General features: G+C 40.3%; 1 protein-coding gene across 10 annotated transcripts in view; it reads left to right on the forward strand.

The window, feature by feature from the left end:
- The window catches only part of mof (males absent on the first), a 510,758-nt gene that overhangs the window by 276,732 nt on the left and 219,772 nt on the right, over positions 1-14,254 (forward strand). For 9 of the 10 annotated variants that reach the window (XM_070081501.1, XM_070081496.1, XM_070081489.1 and 6 more), the window contains exon 7: positions 3,838-3,987. The exons of the other annotated variant lie outside the window; for it this stretch is intronic. In XM_070081501.1, the coding sequence (XP_069937602.1) occupies positions 3,838-3,987 (150 nt within the window). The remainder of the gene's footprint in view (positions 1-3,837; positions 3,988-14,254) is intronic. 10 annotated transcript variants of the gene reach the window in all.

The raw sequence follows: 14,254 nt of genomic DNA on the forward strand, positions 1-14,254 counted from the left end.
CATGCCACACACACACACATGCCACACACGCCACACACACACACACACACGCCACACACACACACGCCACACACACACATGCCACACACACGCCACACACACACGCCACACACACACATGCCACACACACACCACACACACACGCCATGCACACATGCCACACACACACACATGCCACACACACATGCCACACACACACATGCCACACACACACACACACATGACACACACACACACACACACACACACACACATACAGTGAGAGTGTGAGTGTGCAAGAGTGTGAGAGTGCCTGAGCGAGCATGAGAGTGAGGCTGGAGAACATTTCTCCACAAAAACCTTTATACAGCTCAGTAGTTGTCTAATTTATGCAGCCTCAACGTGTACACCTCTATTGGTATGTAACACGTCTGATTGGTATTCCAATTTATTTCATCACAGACATTCATAAGAAATCTTAAGTTTTGTTATCGGGGGAGTTTGGGGGCCAAAGTGATGGGGCTACCATGCCCAGGCTATCTACCAGGACAGAGCTGTATAACCCTTATTGGTTTAGCATTTAGTTTGATTATACTATTAACCCTTTGAGGGTCGACAGGCCCTCTCCGAAACTCGTTCTCAGGGTCGACCAAATTTAAAAAAAAAAATTATTTTCTCTTATGAAAAGATAGAGAATCTTTTCCCGATCATAAAGACACCAAAAGTTTGAAATTTGATAGAAAACTTACGGAATTATGCTCTCGCAAAGTTAGCAGTCTCGGCGATGTTTACGCATCGGCGATTTTGCCCACTTTGAGCCCCATTTTCGGCCAATTTCACTGTACTAGTCGACAAAAAACATGAATATTTCGCTAGAACTCCATTTTTTCTATCGAATGGATGCAAGAAACCACTCATTTATGAAATTCAACTATCCAGTACAGTGGTCAGAATTTAGCAATTTTGCCAATTTCACACAAATTTCAAAAGATGCCAATTTCGGAATAGGGTCCAGAATAAACAAGAAAGACATTCCTGGCACTAAAATGACATTTCCTCTAGTCATTAGTCATGTCTCAAGTCCCCTCTTATATTCTTTTGCTTTCCACTTTGAACTTTTATTTTCACAAAAAATATAAGATTTACTGTTATGCAGACTACTGCATTAGTGTAAAAAATGGTATAAATATTATTGGTGCACTTGTGAAAGAATATTAGACTCACCAGTTGACGTGTATTGCACGCTTGGCACGATTTGTTTACTTTTGAAGTTTGGTAAAAATCGAACATTTCTGCTACTTTGAGCTCAATTTCAAGGCACCTTTCTTCGTAAAACCAGTCAAAATCATCTCAATTTCTGTAATATGTCTTCCATTCTATAAAATGAGACCAAGAAAACTAGAATACAACAATAAATACCATACAAAAATACAATGCAAAGTCGCTGTTTTATTCCAAAAAAACGGTCAAAGTTTTTTTTCTCATTAATAACTGTGTGCTGCAGGATTTTTTTTAGACTGTGCACACTGACCACATAGACCCATTCTTTCATATGAAGGCCTACCAGCTTTCTCCCACTAGATTTGAGGCCGCTAGAATTTATGAGTACTAGTACGTCAAAAACCCCTACGCGTAAAACGTACTAGTACGACGAAAACCCTCAAAGGGTTAATATCTGCCAGGGAACTTCATGTTAAGATTATTATGCACAAGTATACACCTAGTTCTGATAGTAGATGTAGAATAGTGCATTTTCATATCTTTAAACAGTCATAAATTTTTGAAGTGAAAAAAGGACTTTGTGGACATATTGTATTGTGGCAAATAGCTAAGGCCCTCTACTTCTGAATGGGGACTTTATCCTTCCTTGTGGATGGCATGTAATTAGGCCTATAGCAGAAAATTGCACCTTAACCCTTTCAGGGTCCAGAGGCCAAATTTCAAAATGTGCACCAGGGTCCAAGAATTTTCAAAAAATAATTTTGTTATTTTTTCTTAGGAATGGTAGAGAATCTTTTTCTGAAGGTAATAAAACATAAAGTACGAAATTTGATGGAAAACTGACGAAATTATGCTCTCGCGAATTTTGAGGCGTCAGCAATATTTACTCATCAGCGATTTTGCCAACTTTTACTCCCATTTTAGGCCAATTACATTATTCCAGTCAACCAAATTCTTAGCTATTTCACTAGTATTACTTCTATTCTATCGATTGAGCACAAGAAATCACCAAGTCAACTGTTGCAACAACAAAATAGTGACCGGAATTTGGTAATTTGGCCAATTTAATGCAAAGTTCAAAATATTCCAATTTCAAAATAGGGTCCAAAAACAATGGAGGCATTCCTGGCACTAAACTAACATTTCCTCTGTTCATTAGTTACATTTTTAGGCTTTACAAATGAATTTCATTTTGATTTTGTATTCACATAATGAATTTTTATTCAAACCAAAAAATAGAAGATTTACTGTTATGCAATACTGTAATAATTGTATAAATGGTATCACCACATTTGTGAATGTATATTAGGCCCACCAGCTGTAATGTATTAGACTTGTGAGGTCATTTGTTTACTCTTGAGCATCGGCAAAAATTTAACATTTCTTCTAATTTGAGCTCAGTTTCAAGCCATTTTCAGTACTAAAACCAATCAAAATCATCTCTATTTCTGTACTATATCTTCCATTCTATCAAATGAGACCAAGAAATTGCAAATACAACTATAAAAAACGTACAAAAAACACTGCAGAGTCGCTGTTTTAATCGAAAATTATGGTCTCAGTTTTTTCTCTCTCATTATGCACTGTGTGCTGCAGGATTTGTTTAATGTGGTGCACACATACCACATAGATGTATTCTCTCATATCTAGGCCCAAATTTACTGCTCACAGCTTATCAGAGTGAGCTGAGCTCATGGCGTAGATCTACGGTTTGGACCCTGAACGTAAAGCCGTAGATGTACGGCACGGACCCTGAAAGGGTTAAATATTGTTATACTCATTTCTGTGTTAAGAACCACAGGAATCCCTGGGTTTCCACCTCCTTCTCCAATTGTTGTGTTCTTGGTTGACAATGGGTCTCAGTAGGTTACATAAGCCACTGCAGGTGTCTTCCCACCACAACCACAATAGAATGGGGGCATTTTTCTTAGTTCAGAAAACAGTTTTCTCTTGAGATTGTTGGGATATGAAGAGTAAAAATACCTGGTTTGATCAGTGTTGAAAATAAATTTAATTTTTTGTATTCTAATATACATACTGTATTAGCATTTTTATATTCTCTAACCTTTGAATCTTCATGCACATTTATTCATAAGAAAATTGAGAACCCTAGAGATGGTTTATGAATCGGAGGATTTAAAATGTGCTGTTAGGGTATAGCCATATCAAATGAATATGTTTAATTAAGGATGATGCAGAAAGTATTACACTGATATAATTGAAGGAAGTTGGAGGATAAAGTAGACACATTTTGAGTTCGTGAAAGCAAGTGTGGCATTCATATCAGTACCAAAGTGGCAATGAGCAATATTGCATGGAAGTAATATTTTTGTAGGTAATGAATGATATGTTACTATTAGTGTACATTTAACCTGTAAATTAGGTGAAATGATGCTGTAGATATTTTGCTTGTGTCTTGGTAGACTGATTTTCTATGAAGCTGCAAAGTGTGGAAGATAGTATTAAAATCTGCATACTATTGACTTATCCTTAACCTTTTTTTTTTTTTTTTTTTCTATAATACTCTTCCATTCTTTTCTTGTGTTTCTTCCCCACTTGCATAAGTGATAAAAAAAGAATTAAGAAGAATTAGGAATATGTTATCTAAGATTTTTTCCTCTTTTTTTTTTTTTCTAGTTACGAATTAAGCAAGTTGGAAGGTGTTGTAGGCAGCCCTGAAAAGCCATTGTCAGATCTTGGAAAGCTATCATACAGATCATACTGGACTTGGGTGTTACTCGAAATTCTGAGAGATTTCAAGGGTACTCTTTCAATCAAAGATCTCAGGTATGTGAAGAAATATAAGTCTATGAATATCAGTTTTTACTGTTTAATTCTGTTGTTGCTGATATTAATTTGTAAGTCAAGTGTGAAAAATCTGAGTAATTGATAATGGTCTTGGATATAGCCAGAAAAAGATGTTTGAAATCTTAATAAAGCACTCCATACCCATCCCCTGTGGGTAGCGTAAGGATTACAGTAGTACATAATGGATCTAGGGACTAAAGCCCAACATTGAGTGTTTACTAAGCAGGTTACAGTGGCCTGGAATTCAGAACAAGAGTAACGATTTACACAGTCCTCAATTCAATCTCAAAAATTACATTGTAGTTATTTGTCTTTTCTTTCTGTCTCATAAACAAGCAAGAAAACAGGTACATCTTGCTACTTCTACTTACATCACACTACATATACATGTACACTTGTATGTATACACACTCGTCTAAAGTTTCTATTTTCAAAATAGTTCTTCTTATCTGTTTCATCATGTCTCATTGGGGAAGTGGAAAAGAATCTTTCCTCTGTAAGCCATACATGTCGCAAGAGGCTACTAAAATGCCGCAAGCAATGGGCTATTAACCCCTTCTGTATAAATTGCTAAAAATAAAAATAAAAGCTGTATAAAGCTGGGATGTTTGAATGTGCATGGATGTAATGAAGATAAAGAAAGGAATGAAAAGAAGTTGGATGACCTGGCTCTAAGCAAAATAAATTTGAAGGGAGTAGGGAAATTTTATTGGGGAGAAATAAATGTGATTAGTTCAGGAGTATCTGAGAGAGTGTTAAGGAAGGTGTAGCAATAATATTGAAAGATAAGTTATGGCAGGTGAAGAGAGAATATAAATAAAGTGGACCCTCAACCAGCGATGGCATCGATTAACGATAAATCTGACTAGCGATACATTTTAATGCAAAAATTTTGCCTCGACTAGCGCTTAAAAACCCGACCAGCGCTATTTGTTCCGTACGAGACGCGTCCACTTTGGCCTGAGCGCGCCTCGCTTGTCCCGTGGGTGCCAGTGTTTACAAGGCAGCCACCCCGGTCGCTTCCAAACATACAACTGGAACATTTCATAATATCACAGCCTTTGTAGTGATTGCACCTGCAAAATAAGTCACCATGGGCCCCAAGGAAGCTTCTAGTGCCAACCTTACAGCAAAAAAGGTGAGAATTACTATGGAGATGAAGAAAGAGATCATTGCTAAGTATGAAAGTGGAGTGCGTGTCTCATTCCCCTCCCTCTCTGTAGCTATGTTCATCAGGCAATTTGGCTCTCTTCTTGAACTGATTGACATGTGCGGGCAGTCTGTTCCATTCCTTTATTGCTGTACAATAAAGGGTGTTTGAAGCCTGGCCACTGACTGTGGGTTTACCTGGAGTTTACCTGGAGAGAGTTTCGGGGGTCAACGCCCCCGCGGCCCGGTCTGTGACCAGGCCTCCTGGTGGATCAGCGCCTGATCAACCAGGCTGTTGCTGCTGGCTGCACACAAACCAACGTACGAGCCACAGCCCGGCTGATCAGGAACTGACTTTAGGTGCTTGTCCAGTGCCAGCTTGAAGACTGCCAGGGGTCTGTTGGTAATCCCCCTTATGTGTGTTGGGAGGCAGATGAACAGTCTCGGGCCCCTGACACTTATTGTATGGTCTCTTAACGTGCTAGTGACACCCCTGCTTTTCATTGGGGGGATGGTGCATCGTCTGCCAAGTCTTTTGCTTTCGTAGTGAGTGATTTTCGTGTGCAAGTTCGGTACTAGTCCCTCTAGGATTTTCCAGGTGTATATAATCATGTATCTCTCCCTCCTGCGTTCCAGGGAATACAGGTTTAGAAACCTCAAGCGCTCCCAGTAATTGAGGTGTTTTATCTCCGTTATGCGCGCCGTGAAAGTTCTCTGTACATTTTCTAGGTCGGCAATTTCACCTGCCTTGAAAGGTGCTGTTAGAGTGCAGCAATATTCCAGCCTAGATAGAACAAGTGACCTGAAGAGTGTCATCATGGGCTTGGCCTCCCTAGTTTTGAAGGTTCTCATTATCCATCCTGTCATTTTTCTAGCAGATGTGATTGATACAATGTTATGGTCCTTGAAGGTGAGATCCTCCGACATAATCACTCCCAGGTCTTTGACGCTGGTGTTTCGCTCTATTTTGTGACCAGAATTTGTTTTGTACTCTGATGAAGATTTAATTTCCTCATGTTTACCATATCTGAGTAATTGAAATTTCTCATCGTTGAACTTCATATTGTTTTCTGCAGCCCACTGAAAGATTTGGTTGATGTCCGCCTGGAGCCTTGCAGTGTCTGCAATGGAAGACACTGTCATGCAGATTCGGGTGTCATCTGCAAAGGAAGACACGGTGCTGTGGCTGACATCCTTGTCTATGTCGGATATGAGGATGAGGAACAAGATGGGAGCTAGTACTGTGCCTTGTGGAACAGAGCTTTTCACCGTAGCTGCCTCGGACTTTACTCTGTTGACGACTACTCTCTGTGTTCTGTTAGTGAGGAAATTATAGATCCATTGACCGACTTTTCCTGTTATTCCTTTAGCGCGCATTTTGTGCGCTATTACGCCATGGTCACACTTGTCGAAGGCTTTTGCAAAGTCTTTATATATTACATCTGCATTCTTTTTGTCTTCTAGTGCATTTAGGACCTTGTCGTAGTGATCCAGTAGTTGAGACAGACAGGAGCGACCTGTTCTAAACCCATGTTGCCCTGGGTTGTGTAACTGATGGGTTTCTAGATGGGTGGTGATCTTGCTTCTTAGGACCCTTTCAAAGATTTTTATGATATGGGATGTTAGTGCTATTGGTCTGTAGTTCTTTGCTGTTGCTTTACTGCCCCCTTTGTGGAGTGGGGCTATGTCTGTTGTTTTTAGTAACTGAGGGACGACCCCCGTGTCCATGCTCCCTCTCCATAGGATGGAAAAGGCTCGTGATAGGGACTTCTTGCAGTTCTTGATGAACACAGAGTTCCATGAGTCTGGCCCTGGGGCAGAGTGCATGGGCATGTCATTTATCGCCTGTTCGAAGTCATTTGGCGTCAGGATAACATCGGATAGGCTTGTGTTAATCAAATTTTGTGGCTCTCTCATAAAAAATTCATTTTGATCTTCGACTCTCAGTCTGGTTAGCGGCTTGCTAAAAACTGAGTCATATTGGGACTTGAGTAGCTCACTCATTTCCTTGCTGTCATCTGTGTAGGACCCATCTTGTTTAAGTAGGGGCCCAATACTGGGCGTTGTTCTCGATTTTGATTTGGCATAGGAGAAGAAATACTTTGGGTTTCTTTCGATTTCATTTATAGCTTTTAGTTCTTCCCGCGATTCCTGACTCCTAAAGGATTCTTTTAGCTTAAGTTCGATGCTTGCTATTTCTCTGACCAGTGTCTCCCTGCGCATTTCAGATATATTGACCTCTTTTAGCCGCTCTGTTATTCTTTTCCGTCGCCTGTAAAGGGAGCGCCTGTCTCTTTCTATTTTACATCTACTCCTCCTTTTTCTTAGAGGAATAAGCCTTGTGCATACATCGAGTGCCACCGAGTTAATCTGTTCTAGGCATAAGTTTGGGTCTGTGTTGCTTAGTATATCTTCCCAGCTTATATCGGTTAGGACTTGGTTTACTTGGTCCCACTTCATGTTTTTGTTATTGAAGTTGAATTTGGTGAATGCTCCCTCGTGACTAGTCTCATTTTGTCGGTCTGGGGCTCCTCGCATACATGTCTGAACCTCAATTATGTTGTGATCTGAGTATATTGTTTTTGATATGGTGACATTTCTTATCAGATCATCATTGTTAGTGAATATGAGGTCTAGTGTATTCTCCAGTCTAGTAGGCTCTATTATTTGCTGGTTTAAATTGAATTTTGTGCAGAGATTTAAAAGCTCGTGTGAGTGTGAGTTTTCATCAGAGCTGCCTCCTGGTGTTATTACTGCAACAATATTATTTGCTATATTCCTCCATTTTAGGTGCCTTAAGTTGAAATCCCCCAGGAGCAAGATGTTGGGTGCAGGAGCTGGAAGATTTTCCAGACAGTGGTCAATTTTTAACAGCTGTTCCTGGAATTGCTGGGATGTTGCATCCGGAGGCTTGTAGACTACCACAATGACTAGGTTTTGGTTCTCGACCTTTACTGCTAAAACTTCCACTACGTCATTTGAGGCATTAAGCAGTTCTGTGCAAACAAGTGACTCTGCAATGTACAGGCCAACCCCCCCCTTTTGCCTGTTCACTCTGTCACATCTGTATAGGTTGTAACCTGGGATCCATATTTCATTGTCCAAGTGATCCTTTATGTGGGTCTCAGTGAAAGCCGCGAACATTGCCTTTGCCTCTGCAAGCAGTCCACGGATGAAAGGTATTTTGTTGTTTGTTGCTGGCTTTCCATGGCCTGGATGTTTTGTATCTTTTTGTCCCCTTTAGATGGTATGCCTGGCAATTTAAGTTATAGCACAGTCTTTCCTGTACTGAAGAGGTACACATTTCAGGGTGAAAAAGCTTACAGGAAGGGAGTTTGCATTTTCCTGTTGTCATATGGGCATGGCATTTTCTAGGGTGGTCATAGTTGCACGTCCCATCTGTTTTTCCAGATTTCCCATGCCAGCAGATACCAAGTGCACAGTATGTGCACAGGCTTGGTTTCCGTTTGCCTTGGGTTTCTGTGACTGTATTCCCTGTTGGTGCATGTTTCCCTGTCGTACTTCTATCCTCCCTAGCACCAACAATGGAGCTCCCACCAGTTGTTTTTGGTAATTTATCCTCACTATTGCTATTGGAGTCCTCTTGTTTGCTATTTCCTGCGGTATTTCTAGTTTGCAATATTGGTTTTATCTTATCTTTGACTACACTTGTTTCCCTACTATGGCTCCTGTCCCCTATGAGGTCATTTATATGTATTCCTTCCTGCGTATAATTCCCGACTACGTGGACAAAATCTCCAGCTTCACCATTACTGTCTCCCAGGACAGTATCTCCAGCTTCACCATTTCTGTCTCCCACAAAGTTGTGCTCTCTCCCCCTAGTACTATGATTGCTTTGATTGCTATGATTGCCTTGATAAAATTGGCAGCAAGATATTCTGGACACTGTTTGTGAGCAATTTTGCAAACTTGATTTAGCTTCAGTTGTTTTACTCTGTCTTCAACATTAAGCATATCCAATTATTGTAATTCATCCTGGCCTACATGTTCTCTTGGACTAAGGTACAAGATGAATCTTACCATTTTGTTCTGGGTGATTTGCAGTCAATCTTTCATTTTTTTTTTTTTTGTCAAGGCAGAGTACCATGAAGAGCAAGCGTAGTCCATATGACATTGTATAAGGGCTAGACATAAGGTCCTGCGAGCCTTAGTAGGTAGACACTGTGCTTGTCTATAGAGGAATTTCAGTCTGGTATTCGCTTTCTTTACTACACTGTTTCCTATCAATTCTCCTGTTTTACATTGGTCAAAGGAGATTCCCAGATGGGTTCCCCATTATACTGGACATTAAAGTTATTTACCCTTCTCAGTTTGTTTCATGCCATAGAGAATGGCTTCAATTTTCCCAAGGTGTAATGATATTTTGTCTACTAACCATTTACTGCAGGACTCTAGTTCCAGTGTTAATACATTAGCAATATCTTGTGGGTCTTTACCTGATACTAACAGAGCACTGTCATCTACATACTGTAGGAGTTTGCACTTGACACTGATAGGCATGTCATTAACATAGCATAGGAATAATAAGGGACCCAGAATACTACCTTGGGGAACTACACATGCTATCGGCAGGGGTTCTGATTCTGTTTTGTTGATTTTGACAATTTGTCTCCTGTTGCTAAGATAGGACTTAAACCAGTCCACAGAACCTATACCGATACCTTGAACTTTCTTACATAATGTGGTTGACAGTATCGAAGGCCTTTTGCAGGTTACCATGCCTATGAGGTTCCCCATTGACATTTCAGTTCTCGTGTAATCAATCAGATCAATTAGGGAGGTATCGGTTGGGTAAGATCTTCTAAAGCCTGATTGATAGCTGTGAAGAATGTTATTGTCATTAAGGTACTTAACTACTTTACAGTACACCACCCTCTCTAGAATTTTGGATATTACACTGAGTGTGCTGACAGGCCTATACATAGTTGCTTACATCAGACCTACTATTTTTCTTGTAGAAAGGAGTAACTCTGGCCTCCTTGAACCCCTCCGTTACGGCATTAGTGGTGATAGACAAATTTATTATGTGAGCAATAGGGATTTAAAATTCAGAAGCACTATCTTTTAGGAACTTAGATGGGATGTTATCAGGGCTGGTGGCCAGTGCTCTTAGTTGGGTTTAACCTGCTTAGTTCTTTTTGAACAAAGTCATGAGATACACTTACTAGTTGACAACTGTTTGGGATTACCCCTTTATTGGTATAGTATGTTTGAAACTTATCTGAGTCTATGTTAAAGGTATTTGATGTAGCTGGTAGTTTACTTACTAGTGTTGATGCGACAGATGTGTAGTAGGAATTGAAACAGTTTGCCACTTTAGTTGTTTCATGACATACCTCGTTATCGATAGTGAGTACTATGTTAGATCTATCTACTGGTTTATGGCTATACCCCAACTGTTTCAGCTGTTGCCAGAGCTTTCTGGGGTTATGCTTGTACTCTTCAATTTTTGAGCAATAGAGCTTTACCTTTGCTCCTTTTAATAGTCTCTGCATTCTGTGCCTCACCTTTTGGAATTCATTTAGTGCTGCAATATTCTGTCTGTTTTAAATCTTTTTAGCAACTGGTCTCTGACTTTCATATTATCTAATATCTCAGTAGTCATCCAGGGTTCAGTTCTTCGTTTAATCCTAACCTCTTTAACTGGTGCATTGTTACCAAGGATGACAGTGAACATTGTTTTGAATTTTTCCCAGGCATCATTTACATCCGTGCAACTTGTTGTCACTGTCCAGTCACAATTGTGTAGCCTATTTACCAGTGTTTCTTTACTGTAGTTTCTAGTTAACATTTTTATTGTCCTATGTAGGCCTATCCTATCCCTAGTGATTTTCCTGTGCAGTAAATGATGAAGTGATCACTAAGACCTGTGGTAATGACGCCTGACTGACTAATGTTCTCAGAGCGATTACAAAGTATGTGATCAATTAAGGTGGCTGAGAACTGTGTGATCTGGCTTGGTATATTAATTAGTTGAGTGTAACTATTTAAACCTAGAATTTGCTTATACCTTTTGCATAGCCCGTTACTTTGCTGCTGAAAACAGATATTGAAGTCTCCCAGTATTATTGTCTCGCAATTGTTTTCAAGTCCAGACAATACTCTGGAAAAGTCTTCTAAGAACTGATCCTGGGTGGCAGGGCAGTAGCTAGTTCCTACTAAGATGGATTTGGTCTTGGGAAGCAGCACTTCAAACCATGAAATCTCCAGTTTATTTATATCAGGTCTTGGGTTGTAAGCTAAGTCATTTCTTATGTAAGCATGTACCCCACCACGTTTTCTGTTCCTTTCTAAGCGTTTTATATTGTAACCTTCTATTGTGACCTCGTCATCAGTCACCGTATCGTCCAACCAGGATTCAGAGATGGATGTAACTGCCGCCCTAGTTCTGTTAGCTAAAATCCTAATCTCTGCCAATTTTGGAAAAAGTGATCTTGTGTTGACATGAATAAAGTGAAGGCCTGTTTTCATAAAACAATTATATTCATCAATATATGGCAGTGGGTCATTTGTATTAAAATTAAATCAGTGTCATCATTGCTAAAGGGTAACTGTGCCAAAGTAAGTGCATTTGTTACACAGAAAATGAATTCTGGCACCATTACTTTAATTGTACATACAGCCATTATGCACCCGCCCCTTACACATTTTACATAAGGTGTCTTTTCTGTTCTTCGTTCGTACTTTAGTACAGTGTATGCACCTGTTTGGTGGTGTTTGAGATAATGAGAATGGCTGTATTGTCTCACATTGACCTATGTGTGCATTACATATGGAGTTAAGGTTATCATTCCTAGCTACTAGATCGTCATTATCACCTTCACTTATCTGCCTGTTTTCCCTCTGCACAATAGTTTGAGGTCCTGGATTAGTTTGGATATCACCACTTAACAGCGCCACTAAAAGAGCTGTGTGCCACTGTTTTTGTTTGGGTATGCGGTGTTGCCATACCTTGCGGCGATAGTGACATTTACATTTCTGGTAGGATGGCAACTGTTGGGCTTTTACTATTCAGGGTGCCATTACCCTGTTCACCTTTTCCAGCCCCCACAACTGATTTCCTTCTTCACGGAATTGCAGGAGAAAGATAAATATTATGGCAGTCTGGACCCCTCTAATGCCTGCCATTTTCACTCTTCACTCTTTTAATCATGCACAACAATATTTATTTCTCTTTTCTAGTCACCTAGCAAACCCTAGTAGCTGCTCTAGCAGTCACCACTGATTACTACTAAATTTTCTGGTATCTACTTCTAAACCCTCTTCACTCCTCACTTATCCCTTTACTTCACAAGCCCCTTTCACTTATTCCCTTATTTCACACCTCCCTTCACACCTCACTTCACAGACCAGCTTCACCTATTACACTTCTAACTCATTTTCATTCTGACAGGACCAGAAAGTTTTATTAATCACTGGCTTCATCCGTCCAAATACAGTGGACCCCCGGTTAACGATTTTTTTTCATTCCAGTAGTATGTTCAGGTGCCAGTACTGACCGAATTTTTTCCCATAAGGAATATTGTGAAGTAGATTAGTCCATTTCAGACCCCCAAACATACACGTACAAACGCACTTACATAAATACACTTACATAATTGGTCGCATTTGGAGGTGATCGTTAAGCGGGGGTCCACTGTACTCCTCAATTCCATTTATCGGGGCTGCGTCGTGTTGTTGGCTGCCTGACCTGGTCTGCTGTTTCGGCCATTTTTAAAAGCACTGAGGGAAGAAAATGCCACTACAACTTGACTTTCCTTGAGTTTTATAGATAGATTTGGCATTTTGTCCTATGACTCTCTCACTGTACACTGGTCAGCTGAATATAGGTCAGCTACTAAAACATTAACCTTGGCTGTTTAACTATTCACTTCTTTCCCACGATTGGCACTGAGGGATAACCGTCGCTATATGATAGTTTTCTTGGAGTTTTGTATTGTAGATTTGACAATGTCTCCTGTGTTTCCCTCTCGTTAACACTGGTACAGGTGATATGATGGTGGTGCAGATGATGTGATGCTACTGTCAGTATAGACGAAAGTCAGTTTAGATGAGAACTTCGCTTCGCTAGTTGTACGTCTGGCAGTAGCTGGTGTTTGGATGCCGGTCAGCCATGTTTAAATGCTCAGTTCATTCCCTCATTTGGCACTGAGGGAAAAAGCAGTCCTACAGACCTGTCATTTCCTTGGAGTTTTGTTATTATGTTTTCTCCCATGTTGTCTTCCCATTGAACACTGTGGAGTCGATATGGAGGTCAGTTATTTCACTGTAGTGGAAAACGTCACATGTTTGGTTCACGTCTGGCAGCAGGTCTGGTGCTTGAATGCTGGTCCCTCTTTTGGTCATATTTAGTCCATTTCATTGTTGTCACTGTCAGTTTTCATGTCACTATAGGTTCCTTGCATGTTGTTGCAGCAGTACTTGCAATTAGGTGATCACTGGAGTTCGGATAGGCCCAGGGGATGACAGGATATAGAAGCAGCCTTGTTGCTGCTTGCTGCCACTTAGGTCAGAGGGAATTGGAGCACAGACAAATGCTAAAAGCATGTGGGGATATAGTTTTGAAATGGTTAGCACTTTTATTTAAAAAGTGCATGAAAGAGGGAAAGGTACCTAGGGATTGGCAGAGTTCCTTAGTATGAAGGCAAAGGGGACAAGAGTGTGTGTAAAAATTATAGGGGAATAAGCCTGTTGGGTATACTTGGTAAGGTGTGGTAGTTATCATTGAAAGAATTAACCCTTTCAGGGTTTCCGATGTACTAGTACAGCTTACGCACCAGGGTTATTGACGTACTAGTACGCCTAAATTATAGAGCCTTCAAATCTAGCAATTGAAAGCTGGTAGGTCTCCATATGAAAGAATGGGTCTATGTGGTCAGTGTGCACAGTATAAAAAAAAAAATCCTGCAGCACACAGTGCGTAATGAGAAAAAAAAAACTTTGACTGTGTTTTTGGTTTAAAACAGCAACTTTGCACTGTACACCTGCCATCCATCTTAAGACATGCTAGACATAGGTCCACTCGACTTAGGGCCGTGCATCTGACAGCTGGGCTGGGCCGGCTGATGCACACCGC

This window comes from Cherax quadricarinatus, chromosome 6 (genome assembly GCF_038502225.1).
Source record: "Cherax quadricarinatus isolate ZL_2023a chromosome 6, ASM3850222v1, whole genome shotgun sequence".
NCBI classification, from domain to species: domain Eukaryota; kingdom Metazoa; phylum Arthropoda; class Malacostraca; order Decapoda; family Parastacidae; genus Cherax; species Cherax quadricarinatus.